A 23004-nucleotide genomic window follows, 5' to 3' on the forward strand; every position below is an offset into this window, starting at 1 on the left:
TTCGTACAGATTTGAGTTAAAATTAACAAAATGTATTTGCACTTGAAACCGTTTACCGGAGGGTCAGTGCTAGTGCAGCGGCATTGTGACGTCACAATCAATACCCCAAGAACTAACGTTCAAAACATGGACCCACTCCACCCCCTCTCAATGAGAGAGTATATATATTATATTAAATATATCTCAACAATTCAGTTGATGTGTTTATCAATAGAATGGGATCACTTTTTAAATGATTTATTTTTTAAGATTCAATAAAGTTTTTTTTGTGCTCATCAAGAGTACATTTTGCCTTATAATTGAATTTATGCGCGCGCACCAATTAAAAAAATAGTTGCTCACTGGCGGAATTTTAGGGGGGCAGTGGGACCATACTTCTTGTGACCGCAAAACAAGTACAAAGGATTTTTATTCGACGTTGCTATGGGATGTTGCATTAGTTAAAGGTGAAGTAAAGAAAAAAAAGAAGACCATCTGTTCCATTTACCTAGGGCTTCTGGGCATAAATTGAATTAATGCGTTTAATTCAACATTGAAGATACTTTGTGATCCGACTCTTAAATTGAAATGAATTCATGATATTTTCGAATGAATCAAAATATGAAAGATATCTTTAACAAGCGGTAAGAAAGCGGTGGAGTTGGGGGTTACCAAAATTTTTTGCTATTGAAAATATTCATTGGAAACCCCTTAGCTCCTTTTATTGCGATATACATGTAGTGAAATTATGGTAATGGAGTAGCGTATAAATAAAATTAAATATTGAACGAATATTGAAACCTATCACCGTACCCAACCCCATCCCCACAAAAATATAAGTAGGATTTCGAGTTTGAAGACTTTTTTAAATAGAGATTTCCTTTTTTCTTTGCGTGCATGTTTTTTTTTTAATATTTAATTTTTTTTCATCATTTTAACTTACACAGTCAGGAGGATTTGTAGAAAAGATGTATATTAATAATTTATTAAGTGTTAAAAAAAAATAAGATGTATTTGTGAAACACTGATGTCCCCGCATGGCAACATAGCGAAGATAAAACTGTTCTTAAATGCAAATTAAATATGTTCGTACCCAAAGTAAGGTCTTCCCACAAGCTAGAAAAACAATTGTGAAATATAATAGACCTAGCAACTCATGTTCAAAAGTTATGGCCAAGGTTAAATTTTTCAAACTTAAGGTAGGTCAAACTTCAGGGTCAAGGTCAAAGAGTCAAAGTTCCACTTGTTGGTTTCTAAAGAGAGGTCTTGTCATTAGGATTATAAATGTGAAGTATGAAAGCCCTGGCCCTAACCGTTCAAAAGTTATGGCCAATGTTAAAGTTTTTAAAAAGGAGATCAAACTCCAGGGTCAAAGATTCAACGTTTTCCAATCCAATGATAAAGTCACGTCACAAGGATTAAATATATGAAATATGAAAGCCTTAGATCTAACCCTTCAAAAGTTATGGCCAGGGTTTGTTTTTAAAAGTAAGTCAAACTTCAAGGTCAGGGTCAAAGGATCACGTTTTTTGGTATCCAATGAGAGGTCTTCTCACAATGATTACAATTGTGAAGTATGAAAGCCCTAGCCATTATCATTCAAAAGTTATGGCCAAGGTTAAAGTTTTCTTGAAGTACTCAAGTTTCTAAAGTCAAGGCCAAAAGGTCAAAGTCGTTGGTATCTATATTAAAGGTCTCGTAACAAAGAATTAATACATATGTGAAGTATGAAAGTCCTGGTATCTACCATTCAAAAGTTATGGCCTAAGTAAAAGTTTTTGTGTAAAAGTGTCAGAGCGTGTCAAACTCCAAGGTCAAGGTCAAAAGGTCAACTTTGGTGATACCCAAAGAAAGATCTTATAATAAGAAATACACATGTGAAAAATATGAAAGTCATAACTCCACAAAATCAAATGTTATGGGCAAGGTTAATTTTTTTTGCGGACAGATAGACAGACCGTTAGACAGACGGACGGACACGACAAAAATTACATGTATATACCCTGAATCTTCGATTACGGGGATACAATTTAAAAAAGATATCTGATATGCCTACCAGAAATACTTTGTAGGTTACATGGTGTATGGAGGATAACTCTTGTTAGCTTAAAAGAATTTTTGAGTTTGTGTGTATATTATCTTAGAGATATCATATAGGGTTACATATGAGAGTTTGTACACGGAATGAGTATGGTTCCGAGATTTTATTGGTAAAATTGTACAAAGAACAAGGCAGTGAGAGACTCAGAGAGGGGTGGGGAGAAATATGGAATCTAGAATTTCTATTTTAAAATTATTTATTAATTATTATAATTTCCTTTTCTGCGATTTCATGTGCTCCTTAGTTTTATCACTGTATTAAATAAAATTTAATTAGTTTTCATGGCTTTTTAAAAATATATTGATTTGAAGACATCGTCTCTTTTGTGGTTGTTCGTAACAGGGTTTAAAAGTATTTTGTCGCTTCTTGTTGTCAAGAACAACCTAACTACAAACTAGTTCGAAATGCTACGCGCAAACAATAGTGCAACAATTGTAGAAATGAAATTCCTAAATTTTTCCTAATTATTTGATAAAATGTATGACGAACGATAAAATTTCATCTTATTATTTAAAAAAAATAATGTTTTGCAACAGTTATTCAGTGAAAGCATTCTAATAAATAAACCGGAAGTGAAAGGCGCATGAATACCAATTGTATTTCGAGAGGAACATCATGGGCATGGAGTGCGAAAAGTTGAATATATTTTAGTTAAACCTTCTATTCTCGTTATTGTCAGTCGGAAATTTACATTCACTCCAAAATGCCGACTCAAGTGAAGCTTGCACAGATGGTCGATCTGGCCCTTGGGACTCCAGAAGTCGGTGCTGTTAATTTTAATGTTTTACACAGTCTTTTACATGCTATGCTGAAAAAGTTGAACATCTTGGATGTTCAAGCAGAAATTAATGAATTTGATCGCGACTTCCTGTCATCCTCAAAACAAAGGCAGATTTCAAGTTTGAGTGATATAGATAGTGGTAGAGGTGAAGATTCTGAGGATGCTTTGAGTGAAAAGTCAACATCAATTAAAAGTCGGAATAAATCTCCTTATCATCATTTGGAAGTCAAAGTTGCAAAAATGTCCGAACAGTTGGAGAAGTATGGAAACGAACTACCAACTTACAAAGAGCTATTTGAAAGGGGTAATATGGATCCATCTTTAAATACTCCAGTAGCTGATGTCTGGAAATATATTAAAATCCAGAAAAAAGTGGATGCTAATTCAGATGGGTTGGATGAGGTAAGGCCGCAAAACAATGAGTTTCCAGTCAGCAATTTTGCTGAATAATAAAACATTTCATTCCTCCTAATAAATGATCACATCCTTATATGTTAATTGTAGCTGTCAAATAAAGCAACTGTGACAAATACAACTATATATATATAGCTTATTCTCTTTAGAGAAATGTACAGGCTTTTGTCTATGGACTATAGATGTAGGTAAAAGTCTGTCCACTTCACTAAAAAGAATAAAATATAACTATGAAATTGTATATTATTCAAAACTTACAGAAAAGTACATTATGCTTATTGTTACTGAAAAAAGAAACAAATCAACTATATAAAGAAAGGAAAAGAAAAACACTGAATAGATGGGGATCTGAATTCTCTAGTGTTCAAACAGAAATAGCACTCTTTAAGATACAATTATTATCTATATAGTATAATACTTATAATAAGGTATACACGTACACCTAGCTTGTATGTATGTTAGCATGCAATCATACTCCAATTTCTTGGTGTCCTCAGTATCAATAGTCATAATGATGAATAACATGCAGAAAAGAAAAAGAAATATATGACCATGCAAGATGTGTGATAAAATTTTTTTTCTAAATTTTCTACCTCAAAGAATTAATTTAACTCATTTTTGATATGAAACTGCATGTATTGATAATAAAATTTATGTAATATCATGTACATATAAAGAGAAAAAAATGTTTTTCTGTTCATTTCAGTTACACAACCTTGTTGATGGCTTAATGAAGAACATAAAGAAACTGGAACAGGAAAACAAAAGATTGAATGACAAAGTCAGCGGGGTATGTAAAATGTAAAGATGTACAAATATAATTACTGTTGCATATGTTAACTGCTGACAGATACTGATAATAATATAACTCATGAAATTCTACCTTATAGAATCATTAACTCTACCAATTTTAAGCTGAAAAGATTTTTGCATGAACTTACAAATATAACCAGTCTATACAGAAAGATACATAAATGTACAGTATTTGCTAGAAAAATTACGTTCTCTTACATAAATTATGATGTTCTGAAAATTGGTAGTCTAATATAATTTATCGTAAGGGAATGTGTATATGGAATCTTTTGGATATTTCAGAGTGATAATTGATACTTGCAATATTAAGCAGTAATAATTTTTCAGACTGGAATTCTCTCAAATTCTCTGAAGTATCCCATTCCATTTTTTTTTCTTTGAGCATCAGTTTTCATATCATCTGAAGCCATGTGAATCATATATATGTACATTTTTATACAGTCCAAAAATATACATGTAGTAATTAAACATGTTAAAAAAAGAAGATAGATGATAGATTAAAAATCTCACATTTTGGGAAAAAAGTCTATTAAAAGATATATAGTAAGATCATTGTAAAATCAATCAACACACCATTAATTTCAATGATTCAAAATCAAGAAGCTATTTGACCTACAGTACAGATCAAAGGCTAAAACAGATTTAAATCCAAATTTTTAAAAGTACATGTACACATTAAACTGGTTCTAATGTTTCCACCAAACAAAAGCCCACAAGGTTAATCCAAAACTTTTAGCCTGTATTATTTACCTTATGTAAATATAATTCAAAAATTCAATTTTGAAAAAAAAGAACCTTAAAGTCTGGAGAGTTTTAAAAAGTAAATGATATTTCAAGTCACAATCTTTTGGACTTGATTATTACATTAATTTCCTTGTAGTGTACCTTTTTATTTAATGGCATATCATAATAAATTACTTGGTATCTAATATTAGTGAATTTTAAAAATCTTTTTAATGTGTTTCAGTTGAATATTGATGACCTCTTGAAAAGACTGGCTGATTTAGAAAAGAAAACGGTAAGTAAATTGAAATTTAAAAAAGTAACGTTACCATAATGACTTAAATTTGATCTTATTGTTGTCCTAAACACTTCCATGGCAACTTGAGGACATGCACAGTGTACAATTACATCTACAGGTACTTAACATTGTACCTTTCCCACTCGTAATTTTCACAGATACATTTATTCTTAACTTATCTCTACCTTAAAATCAAAGTACCGTCAGATGTTCCTAGCCAATAAATCAGAATTTTGATACATCATCAGGTGTTTCAAACACATATCAATTAAATGATGAAAATCTTTGCATTTTTTAGTACAAAAATTCATGAAATATATATATATTTTTTCCCCCTGGTATTTCCTATCAACTTGATTCAGAGGGGAGCATTACCAGGCAATTTTTGATTTAATTTTTTGATTCATGTTATACTGTACTTTAATTGGCCTACATCGATCTAATATAAATATATTTCTTTTTGATCACTTTTTGCAGGATGAGTTAAACGAGAAATTTTCCCTGCTCCCCACCCCCGAGGAGTTGGCCCAGTACGTGACCTGGCCCTCCTTAGAGGATGCTCTTTTGGGGATCAAAAGAGACTGGGAGAACATGCAGCCTCAGGAACGGGTGGTCGTAGAGATATCCGCACAAACAGACCCTGTAAGTATCGGATTTTCCTCCTGCCCGTATTGACAGATAGATAAAACTGTTGTAAGCAAGAGTTGTTTTTTTTGTGTTTTGGTTGCGAGAAATCTGAAGAAGGCATTAAACGGATTATAAAATGAGGTTACCATAAATATTTGATCACTCAAAGGGAGAAAGAATTTTATGATCGAGTTTTGGGTCAGGTGATTTAAATAAGCAAACAAAAAAGTTATCTGTTAGGGAAAATTAATTAATATTTAATATTTACATGGATAAGTAGGTAAAATATAGATAATATTTCACTACTAATTTCTTAAATGTAGTCTATTCACAGTATTCACAATGCTTGTCAAAGTGTTAAAGCTGATTAGATTTACAATATTGAAATTATAGACAATAGCGTCTGTGTCAGATCAGGTTCTGGTCATTTAAGTATTCATTGTGTATCGGGACTTAGAATAGGAGGGTTCATTAGATAATGGTATCGTGTTACAGGTCTAATGAATGTAGATCAATGCTCCAATCAATATAGACATTCGACTTTGTCGAGGCGGAATATACCCGATAAGATTATACCACTGTCAAATATTTGTCCAGTGTCTGTGTTTGACAACTTCAAGTATCGGAGGAGTTCCCTAGCTAGCTACCCTGCGTCTTCTTCTCGTGTAGTTGAATTGCTTTGATAAAGTTTTCTACCCGTTTTGGACAATGCATCTCTTCTTCTGTTCTTCTGTAAAGAGTTTTTAGATAATCCTTTAAGTGATTTCAAGTATTTATTGTACATAAACTTATCATGAAAACTATTGAAATCTGACGTACAATAGGAATTACTTGTATAATATTATTACATGCATATTTATACATATCTTTTCTGTTTGACTTAAAATCTTTTCTTAATATATTGACAAGTAATTGATAGAAAAAATATTAACTTGCTTATATAATGTGCATAGCATATCACAGTTATTCTTGAGGTTCAGAGAGATCTGACACAAAAATCTGATTTATCACAACCACACAGTTCAATTCCAGACACTCCTCTGCCTTTGAAACTGCATATGATACATCAAAAATATTTTTTGTTTCATTTTATTCCATTTTTGGCTACTATCTCTGCTTTGACAATTCATGACCCCCCCCCTCCCCCAAAGTAAAAATGACAAGGGGGAGGGAATATTAATAATTTCTAATAGCAAAATGACTTCAGTTAAAATCACTAGAACAAATAAAAGTGTTCATGATTGATGAATAGTTGTTTTTTGACTTTAATGTGCTTTTAGTCCTTTAATTTATTTTTCGGCTATTCTTTTCATTACCTCTATTTGAGTATTAAAATCTACCTTAATTGAACAGAAGAATGTTTTTCCTTTTTGTGTTTTTCCCCCTCTTTTTTTATGATAACTATTTTTGTTGTTTTTTTTATTTCAAGAATAGATTAAAGGTTTGTATGATGTGCTCTGTAAAGGCTATAAGCAAATTGTCAATGTATGTTAAATGTCAAGTGTTTTTATGCAGTGCAATGGTGCAATGTCCGTCTCATACGTTGGGTATATTCAGGTACTAGCATTAGGCATGGAAAAAAAAAGTCACAGGTGGTGGTCCATTAGTTTACTCTGTGAAAGGGAGTGAATACTCATACACATTTTATGAATTTGCTTTTACCATGTGAAACATTATTAACTCTTAATTGATAGTCAAAAGCATATTGAAAAGTTTTAAATGTACGTAGTGTGTGAGCTTTACAATGCCACATAAATATTTCATTGCAATAAAGTAGATTTGATGAAAATCTGAAACTTGTGCTATATTTCAAAGAAAATTTAATAGATCAATTATTGACCTTAATAGATATGTACACAGCAAAGGATTTGCATGTCTGCATTTTTAGCTCACCTGAGCTGAAAGCTCAAGTGAGCTTTTCTGATCACCCGGCGTCCGTCGTCCGTCCGTCCGTCCGTCTGTAAACTTTTCACATTTTCAACTTCTTCTCAAGAACCACTGGGCCAATTTTAACCTAACTTGGTACAAAGCATCCTTAGGTGAAGGGGAATTTAAATTGTTAAAATCAAGGGCCAAGACCCCTTCCAAGGGGAGATAATCAAGAAAATACGAAAATAGGGTGGGGTCATTAAAAAATCTTCTTCTCAAGAACCACTGGGCCAGAAAAGCTGAAACTTATGTGGGAGCATCCTGGGGTAGTGTGTAATAAATTGTAAAAATCATGACCCCCGGGGGTAGGGCGGGGCCACAATAGGGAATCCAAGTTTTACATAGAAATATATAGAACAAATCTTTAAAAATCTTCTTCTCAAGAACCACTGGGCCAGGAAAGCTGAAACTTATGTGGAAGCATCCTTGGGTAGTGTAAATATTAAATTGTAAAAATCATGACCCCCGAGGGGTAGGGCGGGGCCACAATAGGGAATCCAAGTTTTACATAGAAATATATAGAACAAATCTTTAAAAATCTTCTTCTCAAGAACCACTGGGCCAGGAAAGCTGAAACTTATGTGGAAGCATCCTTGGGTAGTGTAAATATTAAATTGTAAAAATCATGACCCCCAGGTGTAGGGCGGGGCCACAATAGGGAATCCAAGTTTTACATAGAAATATATAGAACAAATCTTTAAAAATCTTCTTCTCAAGAACCACTGGGCCAGAAAAGCTGAAACTTATGTGGAAGCATCCTTGGGTAGTGTAAATATTAAATTGTAAAAATCATGACCCCCGAGGGGTAGGGCGGGGCCACAATAGGGAATCCAAGTTTTACATAGAAATATACAGAACAAATCTTTAAAAATCTTCTTCTCAAGAACCACTGGGCCAGGAAAGCTGAAACTTATGTGGAAGCATCCTTGGGTAGTGTAGATATTAAATTGTAAAAATCATGACCCCCAGGTGTAGGGCGGGGCCACAATAGGGAATCCAAGTTTTACATAGAAATATATAGAACAAATCTTTACAAATCTTCTTCTCATGAACCACTGGGCCAGGAAAGCTGAAACTTATGTGGAAGCATCCTTGGGTAGTGTAGATATTAAATTGTAAAAATCATGACCCCCGGGGGTAGGGCGGGGCCACAATAGGGAATCCAAGTTTTACATAGAAATATATAGAACAAATCTTTGAAAATCTTCTTCTCAAGAACCACTTGGCCAGGAAAGCTGAAACTTATGTGGAAGCATCCTTGGGTAGTGTAGATATTAAATTGTTAAAATCATGACCCCCAGGGGTAGGGCGTGGCCACAATAGGGAATCCAATTTTTACATAGATATATATAGAACAAATCTTTAAAAATCTTCTTCTCAAGAACCACTGGGCCAGGAAAGCTGAAACTTATGTGGAAGTATCCTTGGGTAGTGTAGATATTAAATTGTTAAAATCATGATCCCCGGGGGTAGGGCGGGGCCACAATAGGGAATCCAAGTTTAACCTAGAAATATATAGAATAAATCTTTAAAAAACTTCTTCTCAAGAACCTCTGGGCCAGGAAAGCTGAAACTTATGTGGGAGCATCCTTAGGTAGTGTAGATATTAAATTGTTAAAATCATGACCCCCGGGGGTAGGGCAGGGCCACAATAGGGAATCCAAATTTTACATAGAAATATACAGAACAAATCTTTTAAAAATCTTCTTCTCAAGAACCACTTGGCCAGGAAAGCTGAAACTTAAGTGGAAGCATCCTTGGGTAGTGTAGATATTAAATTTAAAAAATGACCCCCGGGGGTAGGGCGGGGCCACAATAGGGAATCCAAGTTTTACATAGAAATATATAGAACAAATCTTTACAAATCTTCTTCTCAAGAACCACTGGGTCAGGAAAGCTGAAACTTATGTGGAAGCATCCTTGGGTAGTGTAGATATTAAATTGTTAAAATTATGACCCCCGAGGTTAGGGCGGGGCCACAATAGGGAATCCAAGTTTAACCTAGAAATATATAGAATAAATCTTTGAAAATCTTCTTCTCAAGAACGTTTGGGCCAGGAAAGCTGAAACTTATGTGGGAGCATCCTTTGGTAGTGTAAATATTAAATTGTTAAAATGATGACCCCCAGGGGTAGGGCGTGGCCACAATAGGGAATCCAAGTTTTACATAGACATTTATTGAACAAATCTTTTAAAATCTTCCTTTCAAGAACCAGTAGGCCAGGAAAGCTGAAACTTATGTGGAAGCATCCTTGAGTAGTGTAGATGTTAAATTGTTAAAATCATGACCCTCGGGCGTAGGGCGGGGCCACAATGGGGAATCCAAGTTTTATATAGAAATATATATAGAACAAATCTTTTAAAAAGATCTGCATCACCCAAGTTACTCAGGTGAGCGATGTGGCCCATGGGCCTCTTGTTTTGTACATGTATGTTAATTGCTATTTTACAGTTCATTTTCGTTCCTAGATTTTTAAAACTACATAAATTATAATGATATAAGCATTCCTCTAGGGTACATAGTGAATTTTAAGTGAGAAAATAATTACCTTATAACTAAATAAAAGAAGAAAATTTTGCCGAATAACAGTAACTTTTTGCAACAGACCTCAACTGTCAATCATTTGATCCCAGCTAGCTCAAATGATCGTTTCAAGAAAAAAGGACTATAAAGTCAAATCTAGGTATTTGTAGACAGACTGAATTAGAAAACGAATTATTATCCGTTATCCACAAATACAGTAAAACTCGGTTATAACGAAGTCACTGGGGCCTTACGAAATTACTTCACTGTATACATAATTTGTTATATCCGTATAAGGAATTTGTTAAATTTATATAGCTGGGGATCAAAGACTTCACTTTATCCATGAATTCGCAATATCCGTGTTCATACTAAACAAGTTTTGCTGTAATTTGTGCTTTTTGGACTTTAGTTCTCAGATTCTCGCTTGAAACCAGAATCTCAGCCCCAGTCTCGCCCAGTAAGTATGAGGGCACATATTAATGAGTTTGATGTCTGAGGCCCCTAAACCCCCCTCCCACACAATTCTAGATACTAAAATCATGCAGTTGGAACATTATTTTCTTTAACAAAATCTAACTGGATCTCGAGTCACTACATATTGTATTAAGATAACATAATGAATACCCTTCTTTCCACTTATGAAGAAATAACTTTCTAAACGAATATTTTCCCTTGTAATTACTTTGCAATGTTTAATACATTTCTTTAGGTATTACAAAAAATATTTTATTCCCCTCAGCTTGTAAATTGGAGATTCTAGTGCATATCATTATAATCATATACTATATTATAGTCTGTCCATTTGTATACAAAACTTTTTGAACAGTTGGAACCAGGGCTTTCATATTTTATGTGTTTCATTGTAGCAGACCCTCTTTTGATAGACCAACATTATTTCTTTTACTTCATATGACATTGACCTTGGAGATTTACCTACTTTTGAAAAATTGAACTTTCCTTAACCTTGGACCATATAACATTTAAACAGTTTGTGGTAATAAATGCTTTTATATTTCTCATGGTTACATTCTCTATATTATTTGTGACTAAGCGTATCCTTGGGTACCAAAATTTTTGCCCTCCTGACCTTGACCTACTTGAAAAAAAAACTTTAACCTTCACCATGAACTGTCATATGGGACATCAGTATTTCACAAATACATTCCTGTTTTTGTTGTTTTAATGTTTAAATTAACTTTTTTCATGTTGTCCGTTGCTTGCAAGCTAGTAATGTAACATTTGTTTACGTGTCCACTTGTTTGTCATGCGGTGTTAAGTAAATCTTGAATTCAATTAATCAGATGCAATTATTTGTCTGTTTTACGTTTAGAATATGGAGAACACATAGATTCAATAACTTTGCATTTCAGTAGAAAAAAAAAATAACATGTGCAAATACTTTTAAACTTAAATCACATTTGAAAAAAAAAAATTAATACATGTACTTTTCATTTTCTTCACTTTCTTCTTAGCATAGACTCAGGGTTTGTATTAAACTGCAGTATTGGTATACTTTTTTCAATTGTGAGCGCGCTATTTCCACGAAACCGGTCAAACTTTCCAGGTAGAATCTTTACCTTTTTTCCAATAAATATACAAGAAATTTTTGCTCTCCGGTGATTATTAAAAAATATACAGCTTTTTTATTTTGATAAAACTTGCTTCACGGAGCATGCTACATTTTGGCACGTTTACATCACAAAGACTCTTTATTAAAATTAAAAATTGCACAATTGTAGCGCAAAGAGATTTATGATATTTTACCTGCCGCTAAAGTATTATATCACTGGGAGAAATTTCGAACTGAATTGGATGGTATATGCCTGTTTTATAGCCGTTTATAAATGATCAACGCGTAAAAACACAGCCAAAAATCGGAGCGTCAATGAGCGTCATGGAACACTGCGCTACGTAAAAATTATGTAGGCAGACTGGAAAATGTCTAAAAAGAGATTAAAACAAACTGTGAAATACACCTACAAAGGAGAAGTTTTCAAATGGTTGTAGCTTCATAAGAATGGAAGGTTTGAAATTTTACCCCCGTATCGCATGGACATTGCGTTGCGCCTATATGGTTTTGCATAGTTTCCATACCTGATCGATTAACTGATTAACTGCATAAACTTTTTTTCATGTCCAATAATATCCGAATCAGTACAAAAGACATTGTAGAAGAAAAGTAACATGTCTTGATATAGATATTCAATTTAAAAGTAGAAAAAAGATCAGAAAAATCTAAAGATTTATAGAACTGCGACAAAGGTTAACGGGTTGAAATCTGGTCATTACATCTCCTTACGTCAAGTGATTGCTCCGTGAATCCCATAACCTCATAGTAAAAATCGTTGTAAATTTTCAAGATGTTATTATATGGACCTGATTTTTTACATACCAATAAACAAAATGTAGGAATTTATTCAGACATAGGTCATACTTCACAGTACACAATAGAAATTTCCGTAATTTAATGTGTCCGCGAACTTTTCTAACGACCCTCGTATTATTTATTGTATAAGAAATATACACCAAAAAAATGAATAACTCTACAACCCCCCTCATCCCCCCCTAAAAAATGTATTTACTACATAGCATGTTTCTTACAGTATGTAGTATCAATACATACGCAGCTTTTGTGTCTCTTTTCACTTCTCCTTTTTTTTCATTTTTACTCTGTGAATAAATGCTTAGGAAATGTCAGTCAGGTAATGTCAAGAGACACATAACCAAAAACTTATGCATACCTTAGCCTTATTTCTGTGAACTCTAAGATGAAATATTGCAGAGATATTGCAGGTACCCTATTTTGATGCATGACTTTAATTTATATTTCCCGTCAATTCACCTATATCGATACTCGGTCATTGCTCTTTTTATGAATAAAAACTTGCAGCTGTTCATTTAATTAAAAAATTAATATGGACCTCTTATGATATAAATAATATTAAAGTTGTTAATCTCAGCAGGTGTAAAAACATATTTTTAATTTAAAGAAAAAAATTCCTCTGTTATAAATGATCACAAAATTTTAATTAAAAATTTTTGAATGAACTTTTTCAGTTATCTTTTATGAAAACTGAAGTGTTTGACAGAGAATTTTAATATGTGGCAAAAAGAAAATCCCAATAACATTTATAAGATCTCTTTTTTAATCCCTATACATATTAATTATTTTGTTTTGAAATTGAATTTTTTATCGTGATGTTGCTATAGCTGTAGTTTTTTTTTACTCTGCTGCATATGTTCAATTTGAAAGTGATTCATTTTGATTTTATTTAATTTTAATTGAATTTTTAAGCCCTCCCGCCCTGTTTCCTCTCGACCCCTGTCTCGAGTCAGCACCGCCAGCTCTGGTCCCTCGGCAGAAGTACTGGACATCTTGGAAAAACTCGGAAAATTGAGCGAGAGTCATGATGCTCTTACCAAAAGGGTAGAAGCTCTAGAGGTGGGTATCAAGTTATAAAAGTTTTTTGATCGTAAAATCATTGTGCAAATTATTATTTTCGGGAATGAAAAGGAGTACAATATACCATTATTGTTTTTAAATTCTTAAAGGAGCTAGTGCATATGATACTGCTTTTAAATTTGAAGTAAAATTAATGTCATTTGACATGTCCTTGTTTTTTTTTCCAGGCTGAAATTAAGAACAAACTTGACAAAGATGCATTGGAAAACCTAAGTAAGAATTCAGTGAAACTGTGCAAGCATGAAAACTAGATTTTAAAAAAGAACAACCTCTTTTGAGCAGTAAAGCCTCCCAAACTCAAAAATTTGCAACACAATTTAGAAAAAAAAATTAATTTAAAAACTCTGGGATTGCAATATTTTGATAATACATGGATTACTTTCAGTATAGATTGATGATCCTTTTTTAAACATAATATTTCACAAACAATGTCCGATTTTAGATCTGTCTGGAGACCTACTGGAACAACTATCTAAACTGAAGGAAGACTTGGACGCCCTTGCCCAGGCTAGAGAAAAGGTATTTAATTCTTCGGTGTTGACCTTCCATATAATCAATTTGTAATCCTCTTTACTACGCAGAGTGAAATTAACCCAACTTTGTGCTTGTGATAGTGCAGAAATTTTTAATAATACGCTTACATTCTAGTCCATTCACCTACAATCATTAACTGGCTGGGTTTTAATCATATGGCTATGCATATAGTCCAGCAGGTGCCTTATACATATATACACTAGTATATGGCCAGTCACTTCTGGTTACCTTTTAAGCCTTTCGAGTTTTGATTGCATATTTTTTATAGTCATCAAAATTATATTGTAGTAATTGCTATAATTTATGCCAGCCAATATTGCTAACTTTATTTGTTTAACATTGCCAATTTAATTTGCTTATTTTGTATATGTAGAAATCATTTATCGATAATACTAATGTTCATCTATATACAATTAAGCCTCATTAATCTGGATGCTTGTAATTCTCAATTGTCCATGGTTTATATTAAAGAGGAATCTAAATTAGCGAAACATTATTTACATAATTGGTAATATTAATGAAAATTCTCTACCCCTTCTTCCCCCAAATGTCCAGAAAATAATCATTCAGATTTAATGAGGCTCTACTGTAATTTGCTAATTGTTGTCATTCTTCCGCTCTATCTTACATTTCTGTCTTTTCTCTTTGTCATTCTCTACCTCTTTCTGCTGTTGATTATAAAGAAATCACTTGCTGAGCTTGGGAAAAGAATGTCTGATGTCTCCTTCACAAAACTACATGCGCATGAATTACAAGACATTGCCATCGATGTCTTGACTCAAAAAGTTTCCAATCTGGAGGACAAACTCAAGATGTTCCAAGACTTGGTGATGGATGACAGTGCCTATCAGAGCCAGGTGTCTGATCTTACTAGCTGGCTGGAACAGCAGAAAAACCGCCCAGATCCTTTGGTCGATTTATACGGGTCATCCAGCAGTGCCCAGAACATTAGCAGTGAATCCAAGACGGATCAGAAAGATGGTACTAAGGTGGAGACAAAAGTTAGTAAAGCAGATACCAAAGCAAGCAAGGCTGATGATAAAGAGCAGAAGGTAGGCACCAGTGCTGGAGGAAAGCGTGGAAAGAGCGCTGAAAAAGAGAAGGCTAAGACAGATTCTGGGGAGGAGCAGAAGCCAGGGTCCCCCTCCAAGAAGGAACGGTCTGAAGAGAGCAAGGAGAGGAACTGTGAGTTTGAACAAGAGATCATGGCCATCTTTGAGGAAGAATACACAGAGATCGTGGCTGTCCGAGACACTCCAGATCGACCAATCTCCAGTGCCGAGCTACAAATGGCCAATAATAAAATGAAAAATTTAGCTTTTGTTCTGAATGACCAGCTAGTTTTGGTCAGGGACAAGATCTTCTGCTTGGATCATGAGTTGAAAAGAATGGCTAAAGGAGTTGAATTTGCTCTCATGAGAGCTAAAGTAGCAGGCATGAACGAATTGGTTAGTACACTTTTTCTTTCATAAAACTCAATTTTCTTTTAAATTAATGCAGGGTTATAATTGTTTTAAGGGCCATACAAAGAGTCATTTGGACGAGCAAGAGAGAATAGTGCATAATACTCGCATGTCGGTCATAGAGTCAAAATCGGATGGATATGTTGGCAAAATGCGTGAAATACCTACGGTTGCCACAAATTCAAAATCGGCGGTTGTCTTAGAATCAGAATCGCAGAATACATCTAGTATCAGCTTTCCTGAATTAGATAGCAGTGTAAGGTTTAAACAATCAAGTTAGCAGTTTATTTCTGTTTCACAACACTGAATGTGGCATACCATTTTCAACAGACATTAGATTTAAGTTAAGATTATGCATGAATTTTGCATGAGATCATGTTTCCATTGGCACGAATGTTACTCCTCGCTAGTTACAGTATCTTGCTTCAATCAATATTTCTTTATTTGTAGGTTTTAATTCATTTCCTGAACATTTCAATGATAACAATTTAAAATTCCCTTTACTTTTCATGGATGTTGGAAAAGAGGTGCTTAATATCATTTTAAGTTTCAAAAAAAAAAAAATCGATATTACAACACTTTAAAAGTTCATTTGTATTCAATTTTGTTCCCATTGTATCGTTCCTCCATTTATGTTGCCAAGAGAGGGGTGCATTAGACAGGGGAATTTAATTGCATTATATATGTATGACAGTGTTGTTGCTTTCAGTACAAATCCATGAAACGGCAAAAGATAAAAAGCCAGTTTTTGTAGGCGGTGTTTACCAAGCATATACAATGTCTAGGCTAGGGCCAACCCTGTATAAATATGTCTCTTTGTTTACTTTTAATAATGCACATATTCTTTGGTCTTAGTGATTGCTGATACCTGTTTTTCTTTGCTTTTTTTTTCACTTTTGAATGTGGCTATGCACCATAAGCTTGACACAGTATTAGTTTGTTCTGACAGAATAACTATACACTAACATGAATTAACAATTTTGATTTTACTTAAGCATTCTTTCATCACCCAAGTGTTTCAAATCAATCAATCTTTGTGTGCATGCCCTCCGTTGCCCAGCAAGTTTAAACAACAAAGAAACAAATATTAGTAATTGAACTTCAGTAACTTTCAAGTTGTTATTTTTCTTTATTAATTGGAAATGATACATTTGATTTTCTTTCTTTCTTTTTAATGAAGTTGAATAAATGATTAAAGTAATTTTCTTCAAATATTCATACATGTAATTGTAACTTAATACTCTTGGAAACAAGTTTATTGAAGTATGTGAATGTAATAGAATTAAGTGATACATGTATTAACTGCCAAATTTTAATTAATACATGGAAAAATGTAAAATATTTTTTTATTATTATAAAGTAAATTTAAAATTATAAACAAAATATTTAAATAAAAAAGAATACTATAAATAAAAAATGATCCATATAGATATTTTTGTTAACCCATTTATATTTGTGTCCATAGGACAGCGATGCCCTCAGCAGGGCTCAGCAGGCCATTTTACAGCTACAGGCTGAGGTGGAGAAACTTCACAGTACCACCAAGGATATCATTGAAGAAAACAATAACAGGACTCAGCAGATAGAGGTAGGACTGTAAAGAATTCAGTAGAGCATTGCAGCAAACTGTCTAGTGATAGATATTTACAGTAAAACATGGTTAGCGTGAACATGCTTATGATGTGTTTTTGCTTACAGCAGAGTGATTTTTCATTCCCTGCAAATTAAAAAAAATATGATGTTAAAATATATTGAGTAATGTCACGATCTAACTATATTGAAATTGGTTGTTTCTGGCACTTCATTACAAGGGTGTTTACTGTACTGTTGTGAGACCTGGTTATATAGAAAATGTTTGAAATAGATTTTGTTAAGCATCAGAATGGCAAATGAACAGACAATCTAAAATTATTCTTATGATTAAGAGGGTATAGTTAACAGTTAAAGCAAAGTTAATTAAGTAATATAGTTAGTGTCCAAGCTGCCCTTATGAATTTATTGTTTGTGAAATTTGTTACATCGCAAATTTATTTATTGTTAAGTTTCGCTGAATTATAGTTAGCATGTGGCAGATATACCCCGGTACATGTTGTCTGTTAACCTTGCAGACTGCTGCATGTATGAACTGAACTCTTTAAGATGTGTTTGCATGGTTTTCTCTTTGTAAGATTTATCAGAGAACACTGTACCGGTACTTCTTAAAAGCTATAGAACTATTGGTTGTAATTAAGATGACAAGAATTTTTCATTCATAAAATAGTTTTATGACAAGTCTGCATGAAATTTCTGTTCATAGTTTTATTTTCCTTGCAATATTTTTATAGATATTTTATGTCATCTGCTTATATGGAACAATTTGGTAAAATTGATTGGTTTGAAAGGATTCCATTGAGAATAACTGAACTGTGACCCATGGCACAAAAAACTTTGCAATATATATTAATGCTCTCTCTTCATATTTGAAAAGCAATATCAACAGGGCAATAAAATTTTGTGACAGCTATTGAACGGTCACTCATCGTGTAGACTAGGTAGGAATTCACAGGTGCTGTTCGCCATTATTGCTAAGCAGAAACTGATTATCAGCTTTCATAGAAAGGTCTACACTAATATAACTTCTGAAGGAAAAAAAATACCTGGGTTGTAGTTATTAAGTAGCAGGCATTGATCACAGCAGTGTCTTAAAAAGAGGCTTTGTGGCGTAACATTCTTGGCAAAGGGAGAGACTACATGCCAAGCTGATGACTGAATCTGGCAACATAATGCCACTTTACTAATGTTAAAGCATGTTGTTCACATTTTAAGATATATACACTCCACCCTGATCATGTTTATGAATTTTTGTCCCCCTCAAATATTCAATAGCCTTATTTTGGACCAAACCCCCAAAATAACGATAGATGGGAGAGTTTTGAACGGTTAGAAGATAAGCAGTAAGCCATTTAAAATTTTTAAATGGAGTAATTTAGATTTTCAATTAATGGTAATTGTTTGGTTGACTTTGCTTGTAGGTGATTAATGGATCTGTATGTGACATATTTCTGCCCACACATTTAAATGGCCCAGAAAAGTGACTGTTATTGACACTATGGATATTTGACCAGACCTGGACTTAAGTGGAGAGATTTGTGTAGTTACCTCACCAATTCCAGACATTTTTTTATATTTTTCCATTAGACCTTGCTTATATATATTTACCTAGACAATCAAAAGTCCACTTTGTTAAAATTCACACCCAAATAATCAATAAAAAAAGTAACACAGTTGAAGTCATCAAGGGACAAAATAAATCAGAATTGCTCTTTAAATTTGATAAGAAATAAATTTAGTTTGTATGAATCAATGCTCAAATCGCAAACAGCCTCGAGTCCATTTTTATACTGTAGCAATTATTCCAATTCGGTAGTTATTTGAATAACTAGTAAATCTTAATCTTTAAATCCTGTTACATATTACTTATTATATGTTCAGAAATTTCACTAATATGTGTATTTAAAAAATATTACCTTTGATCTCATGATTATTTGTCAATTATATAAATTAAATAACAGCTCCACAAATCTAATTTTGTGACAATAACTAACAGAGTGGGGAGTTCCTAAAAGCAAAGTGATAACGATACAACATGATTATGCTTATAGGAGGAATTATGATATAGCGAATCAGTCCTATTATAAAGGTTGCTATATAGTCATGTTTTACTGTATTTTACCATATTTTAATTCTTTGAAAAATACAATAATGAGTTTTACCAATATATGAATACCGTAATTTATACATTTTAATAACATGTATCTATCTTTTGTTTAGAGTCTCTTCCAGCACTGTGAAAAACTACAGGAAACCAAGGCAGACAAGGAATATGTGCAGATGGAGGTTGATGTTGTAAGTATATCCAGGGCAAAGGTCATTGAGGTCAACTAGGGGTCATATCTAGAAACACCAACAGGTCTTGAATTTTCATGATTATGGTAATATTTTTCTTCTTCCTTGATATTTCACAAATACCCTTTTAAGGGATTATCAAAGTGCAAATTACAGTAAAATTTCAATTTCCCCAAAAATTGGTATTTTCACTCATCTTTGTAACAGGCGTTATTTTATTCATTAAGATAATACTTGTTGATTGAAATTAATTACACATAATTTGATTGTACTGTAGAAAGCTGACAAGAGGTCCTTGGATAACAAAGTCAACCATAGCCTGTTTGATTCCACGACCAACGAGATCAACAAAATGATTAAAGATATCCTCGACAAGCTGGCAGGTCATGTAAGTGCATACCCGCGCAAATTAGATTTACTTACGTACTTATGGGGCAAATCACATCAATATTACGCAGAACTTTATAATCTGATGACATTGGATAAAATCAAATTCAACACACATCATTTGATATGGTGATAAATTAAAGCACAATATACTAAAGAGCAATGAGAAATATTTACAATCATTTGGTATCTTACTGATATATATTGAAAGTATTCATAGTTTTATAAAATCAAAAGGTTCAACAGAACTATTGAAAATGAAATTGTTTATTAAAGTAACTTTCATTTTTACAAAAATGAGTAATAGCGTCCTAAAATTGTTTAAACCCTTAGTCATTTAATGCAAAAGTCAGCCATTTTTTGCTACTTCCGGTTTGATGTGATTTACGTCTGTAGCTATCAGATAAATTAAATCACAATATACCTAAAGAGCCAATGATATGAAATATATTGATCAATGTTTTCAAATAAATCATCAATATTGTTATTGTGGGCAGGTTAAAAGTGAGTGAAGTTGAAATTACTGGGACTATATCATGGAAGAGTAGATATTTATTATTTGATAAGTTGTTGTTTTTTATAGTTCATAGTTTTATGGACCAAAGGATGCTTTGAGAATATTTTTTGAAAGTGAAATAAAAAGTTTGCTTAAGGGAGGTGTGTACTTTCCACAATAGTACAGAATAATAAAAACTCAGGTGTTGTGGCAATTAAATAACATGGTGGTATAGAGAGGAATTTGAGGAATATGATGCTTATTTTTTTAATCTTCAAAATACCCATTGTATGTGGGTCTGGTACATATATAAAAGAACCCAGTGCCACTTAAAAATTTACTCCCCCCCCCTCCCCCAAATTTAGTTAGCAATTTCCAAATGAAAAACTAAATTGGATTGTTCAATGATTCTTTTATTCCTTATCAAAACTCTGGATTTTCAGATAATGAGCTAGTTCATACAAGTGTGCATATAGCATATGCCTATCTTATTGTCTGATGAATAGTAAAGCAAACATGAAATCAGTATTTTCCCATTTTGCTTCTTTTCAATTTAAACTTCTTCAGGGCCCTGCGTCATCAAGAATTTAATTTAACTTTGATTTATTTTTAGGAGGAATCTTGGAATAGCACCATTAAGAAGTTTGCAGATGATATCGATGGCAAACTTGATAGACTAGAGTTAGATCCCCTGAAGGAATGGCTGGAGAGTAGGTTAAAGGCCCTTAATGACAAGCTACGTAGGCAGCAGGCACAAGTGGAATGGACTGAGGATGATGCTGCAGGCATTAGAAAGTATGCAGTTAGCATATTGTATACATGATGAATATACATAGTGCATACATGTTTAATATACATATTGTGTACATCTTGAATATACATATTTAAAACATCTTGAAACACAGCTATTTTATTCAACATTATGGCAACACTGATAATATTTATCGGGTGCATTTGAGGGAATTTCCTCATCAATTCTTCGTCCTATCAAATAAAGAGTTCATAGGTCAAGTAGATTCATATTGGTCTATTTCTGTAATGTTACTTTAAGGTAAATATGTATCATAAAGTAATAAAATTTTATAAATATGACAGAAATTACATCACAGGATGTACCGGTACTTGATATTGTCATAAATATTTCTTGGTATGACCTTATAATAAACTTTATGAAGCAACCATTTCAGTAATATATGCCACAAGCAAAGAAAATATTTACATACTAGCATATTTGACTATACACATAAAGTGGGTGTATACAGACATGTTTTATATGCTAACAGTATATAGTGTACTTTTCAAATAATTAAATTCTATCATTTCTCTGTCTCTCTCAAAGAGTGTATACTTTTAGCCATCTGTGAAATATTGATTTAAGAATGACAGAGCTGCAAATTTAAAACTGGTGGAAATAAAATAAAAATTTACATTGTCATGCTTTTATATTTGTTTAAACTGCAAATGAGATCTGCAATGTATTTGATACTACAGTTAAAAATTATGCACTGCATACATATCTTGACTTTTTAAACGCTTGAATAGTGTCAGTTTTGGTGGCCACTTTGAATTTAAATCCACAGAAATCTTAAGACCATTTTTTCTTGTCATTTCAGGCAATTAATTCAGCGATTCCACTGCATTAGCTGTGACCGTCCAGTAGATCTAGTGCCAACAGGGTTAGTATTTAATGTCTGTATTAACACCCCTGTTTTAATTTAACGAAGCATGCCAATTAATTGTAGTTTAATTTTTATCGTAGACACCTGTGCATGTACAGGAAATATATCAGCAGTGCTTTCCTGGCCGTTTTTCTGTACAATTCTAAATATATATTCATCAAAATTTAATTTTTTGATTAGGGATTGTGTACATTGAAATAAAATGAGGATGATTTCACTGATGAATGCTAGCTAAGTGTTTAATTCTATTTCTGTTAGATCAGCAAGTCTTGATGAATTTGTTCAAACTAACTCAAATTTCCATATTAGAGTTGAATATGCAAAAAAAAAAACAGTATTCTTTATTGTTAAAGATCAATTTAGTAGAATGATTTGCATGTATCATATTGAATTTGAATGAAAGAACAACAGTTCAAGTATCAATTTTAAGTAGATAATTTCTTTACTGAATCAATTTACTCTGAACTGCAAATACCGTACATAAAACTTCTTAGACACTTGCCCAGAATGTTACATCAGCTGTATAAATTCAAATTAGTCAAGTTGTAGATCATTTCATAATAAGATATCTATTAGTACAGTTATATGATCAATATTTACCCTTCAGAGCAATTAAGTTATGAAAGTCCCATTCCATTTGATTAATTAATTTGCCAATAATTTGATTGAATGCCTACCGGTAATGATCAAAGTTAAAATGTTGCAATTAATAATTTATCAATTCGGTGCACAAGGCTTTTTGTCCAATTAGGAACTCCCTATAATAGTCACAAAGTCATGTAAAGTGAAATTTAGCCTTTAAAATTAATTTATGCACTTCCTTAATTAGTAATAAAGCATAAAATATACTTTGGAACATTGTGAAACATCGAAGTAAATCGATTATTGTCCTTGCTGGCTATAGT

General features: G+C 32.9%; 1 protein-coding gene across 4 annotated transcripts in view; it reads left to right on the plus strand.

Moving 5' to 3' along the window:
- Positions 1-2679: 2679 nt before the first annotated feature.
- The window catches only part of LOC134263421 (uncharacterized), a 28604-nt gene continuing 8279 nt past the window's right edge, over positions 2680-23004 (plus strand). For all 4 annotated transcript variants that reach the window (XM_062745760.1, XM_062745758.1, XM_062745759.1 and 1 more), the window contains exons 1-13: positions 2680-3263; positions 3982-4065; positions 5056-5106; positions 5587-5751; positions 13488-13634; positions 13823-13868; positions 14098-14174; positions 14873-15637; positions 17118-17240; positions 19463-19537; positions 19815-19925; positions 21034-21215; positions 22034-22096. In XM_062745760.1, the coding sequence (XP_062601744.1) occupies positions 2784-3263; positions 3982-4065; positions 5056-5106; positions 5587-5751; positions 13488-13634; positions 13823-13868; positions 14098-14174; positions 14873-15637; positions 17118-17240; positions 19463-19537; positions 19815-19925; positions 21034-21215; positions 22034-22096 (2369 nt within the window). In that variant the 5' untranslated portion in view covers positions 2680-2783. The remainder of the gene's footprint in view (positions 3264-3981; positions 4066-5055; positions 5107-5586; positions 5752-13487; positions 13635-13822; positions 13869-14097; positions 14175-14872; positions 15638-17117; positions 17241-19462; positions 19538-19814; positions 19926-21033; positions 21216-22033; positions 22097-23004) is intronic.

This window comes from Saccostrea cucullata, unplaced genomic scaffold (genome assembly GCF_032062105.1).
Source record: "Saccostrea cucullata isolate Sc308-1 unplaced genomic scaffold, CSIRO_AGI_Scuc_v1 ctg1865, whole genome shotgun sequence".
Taxonomy (NCBI): domain Eukaryota; kingdom Metazoa; phylum Mollusca; class Bivalvia; order Ostreida; family Ostreidae; genus Saccostrea; species Saccostrea cuccullata.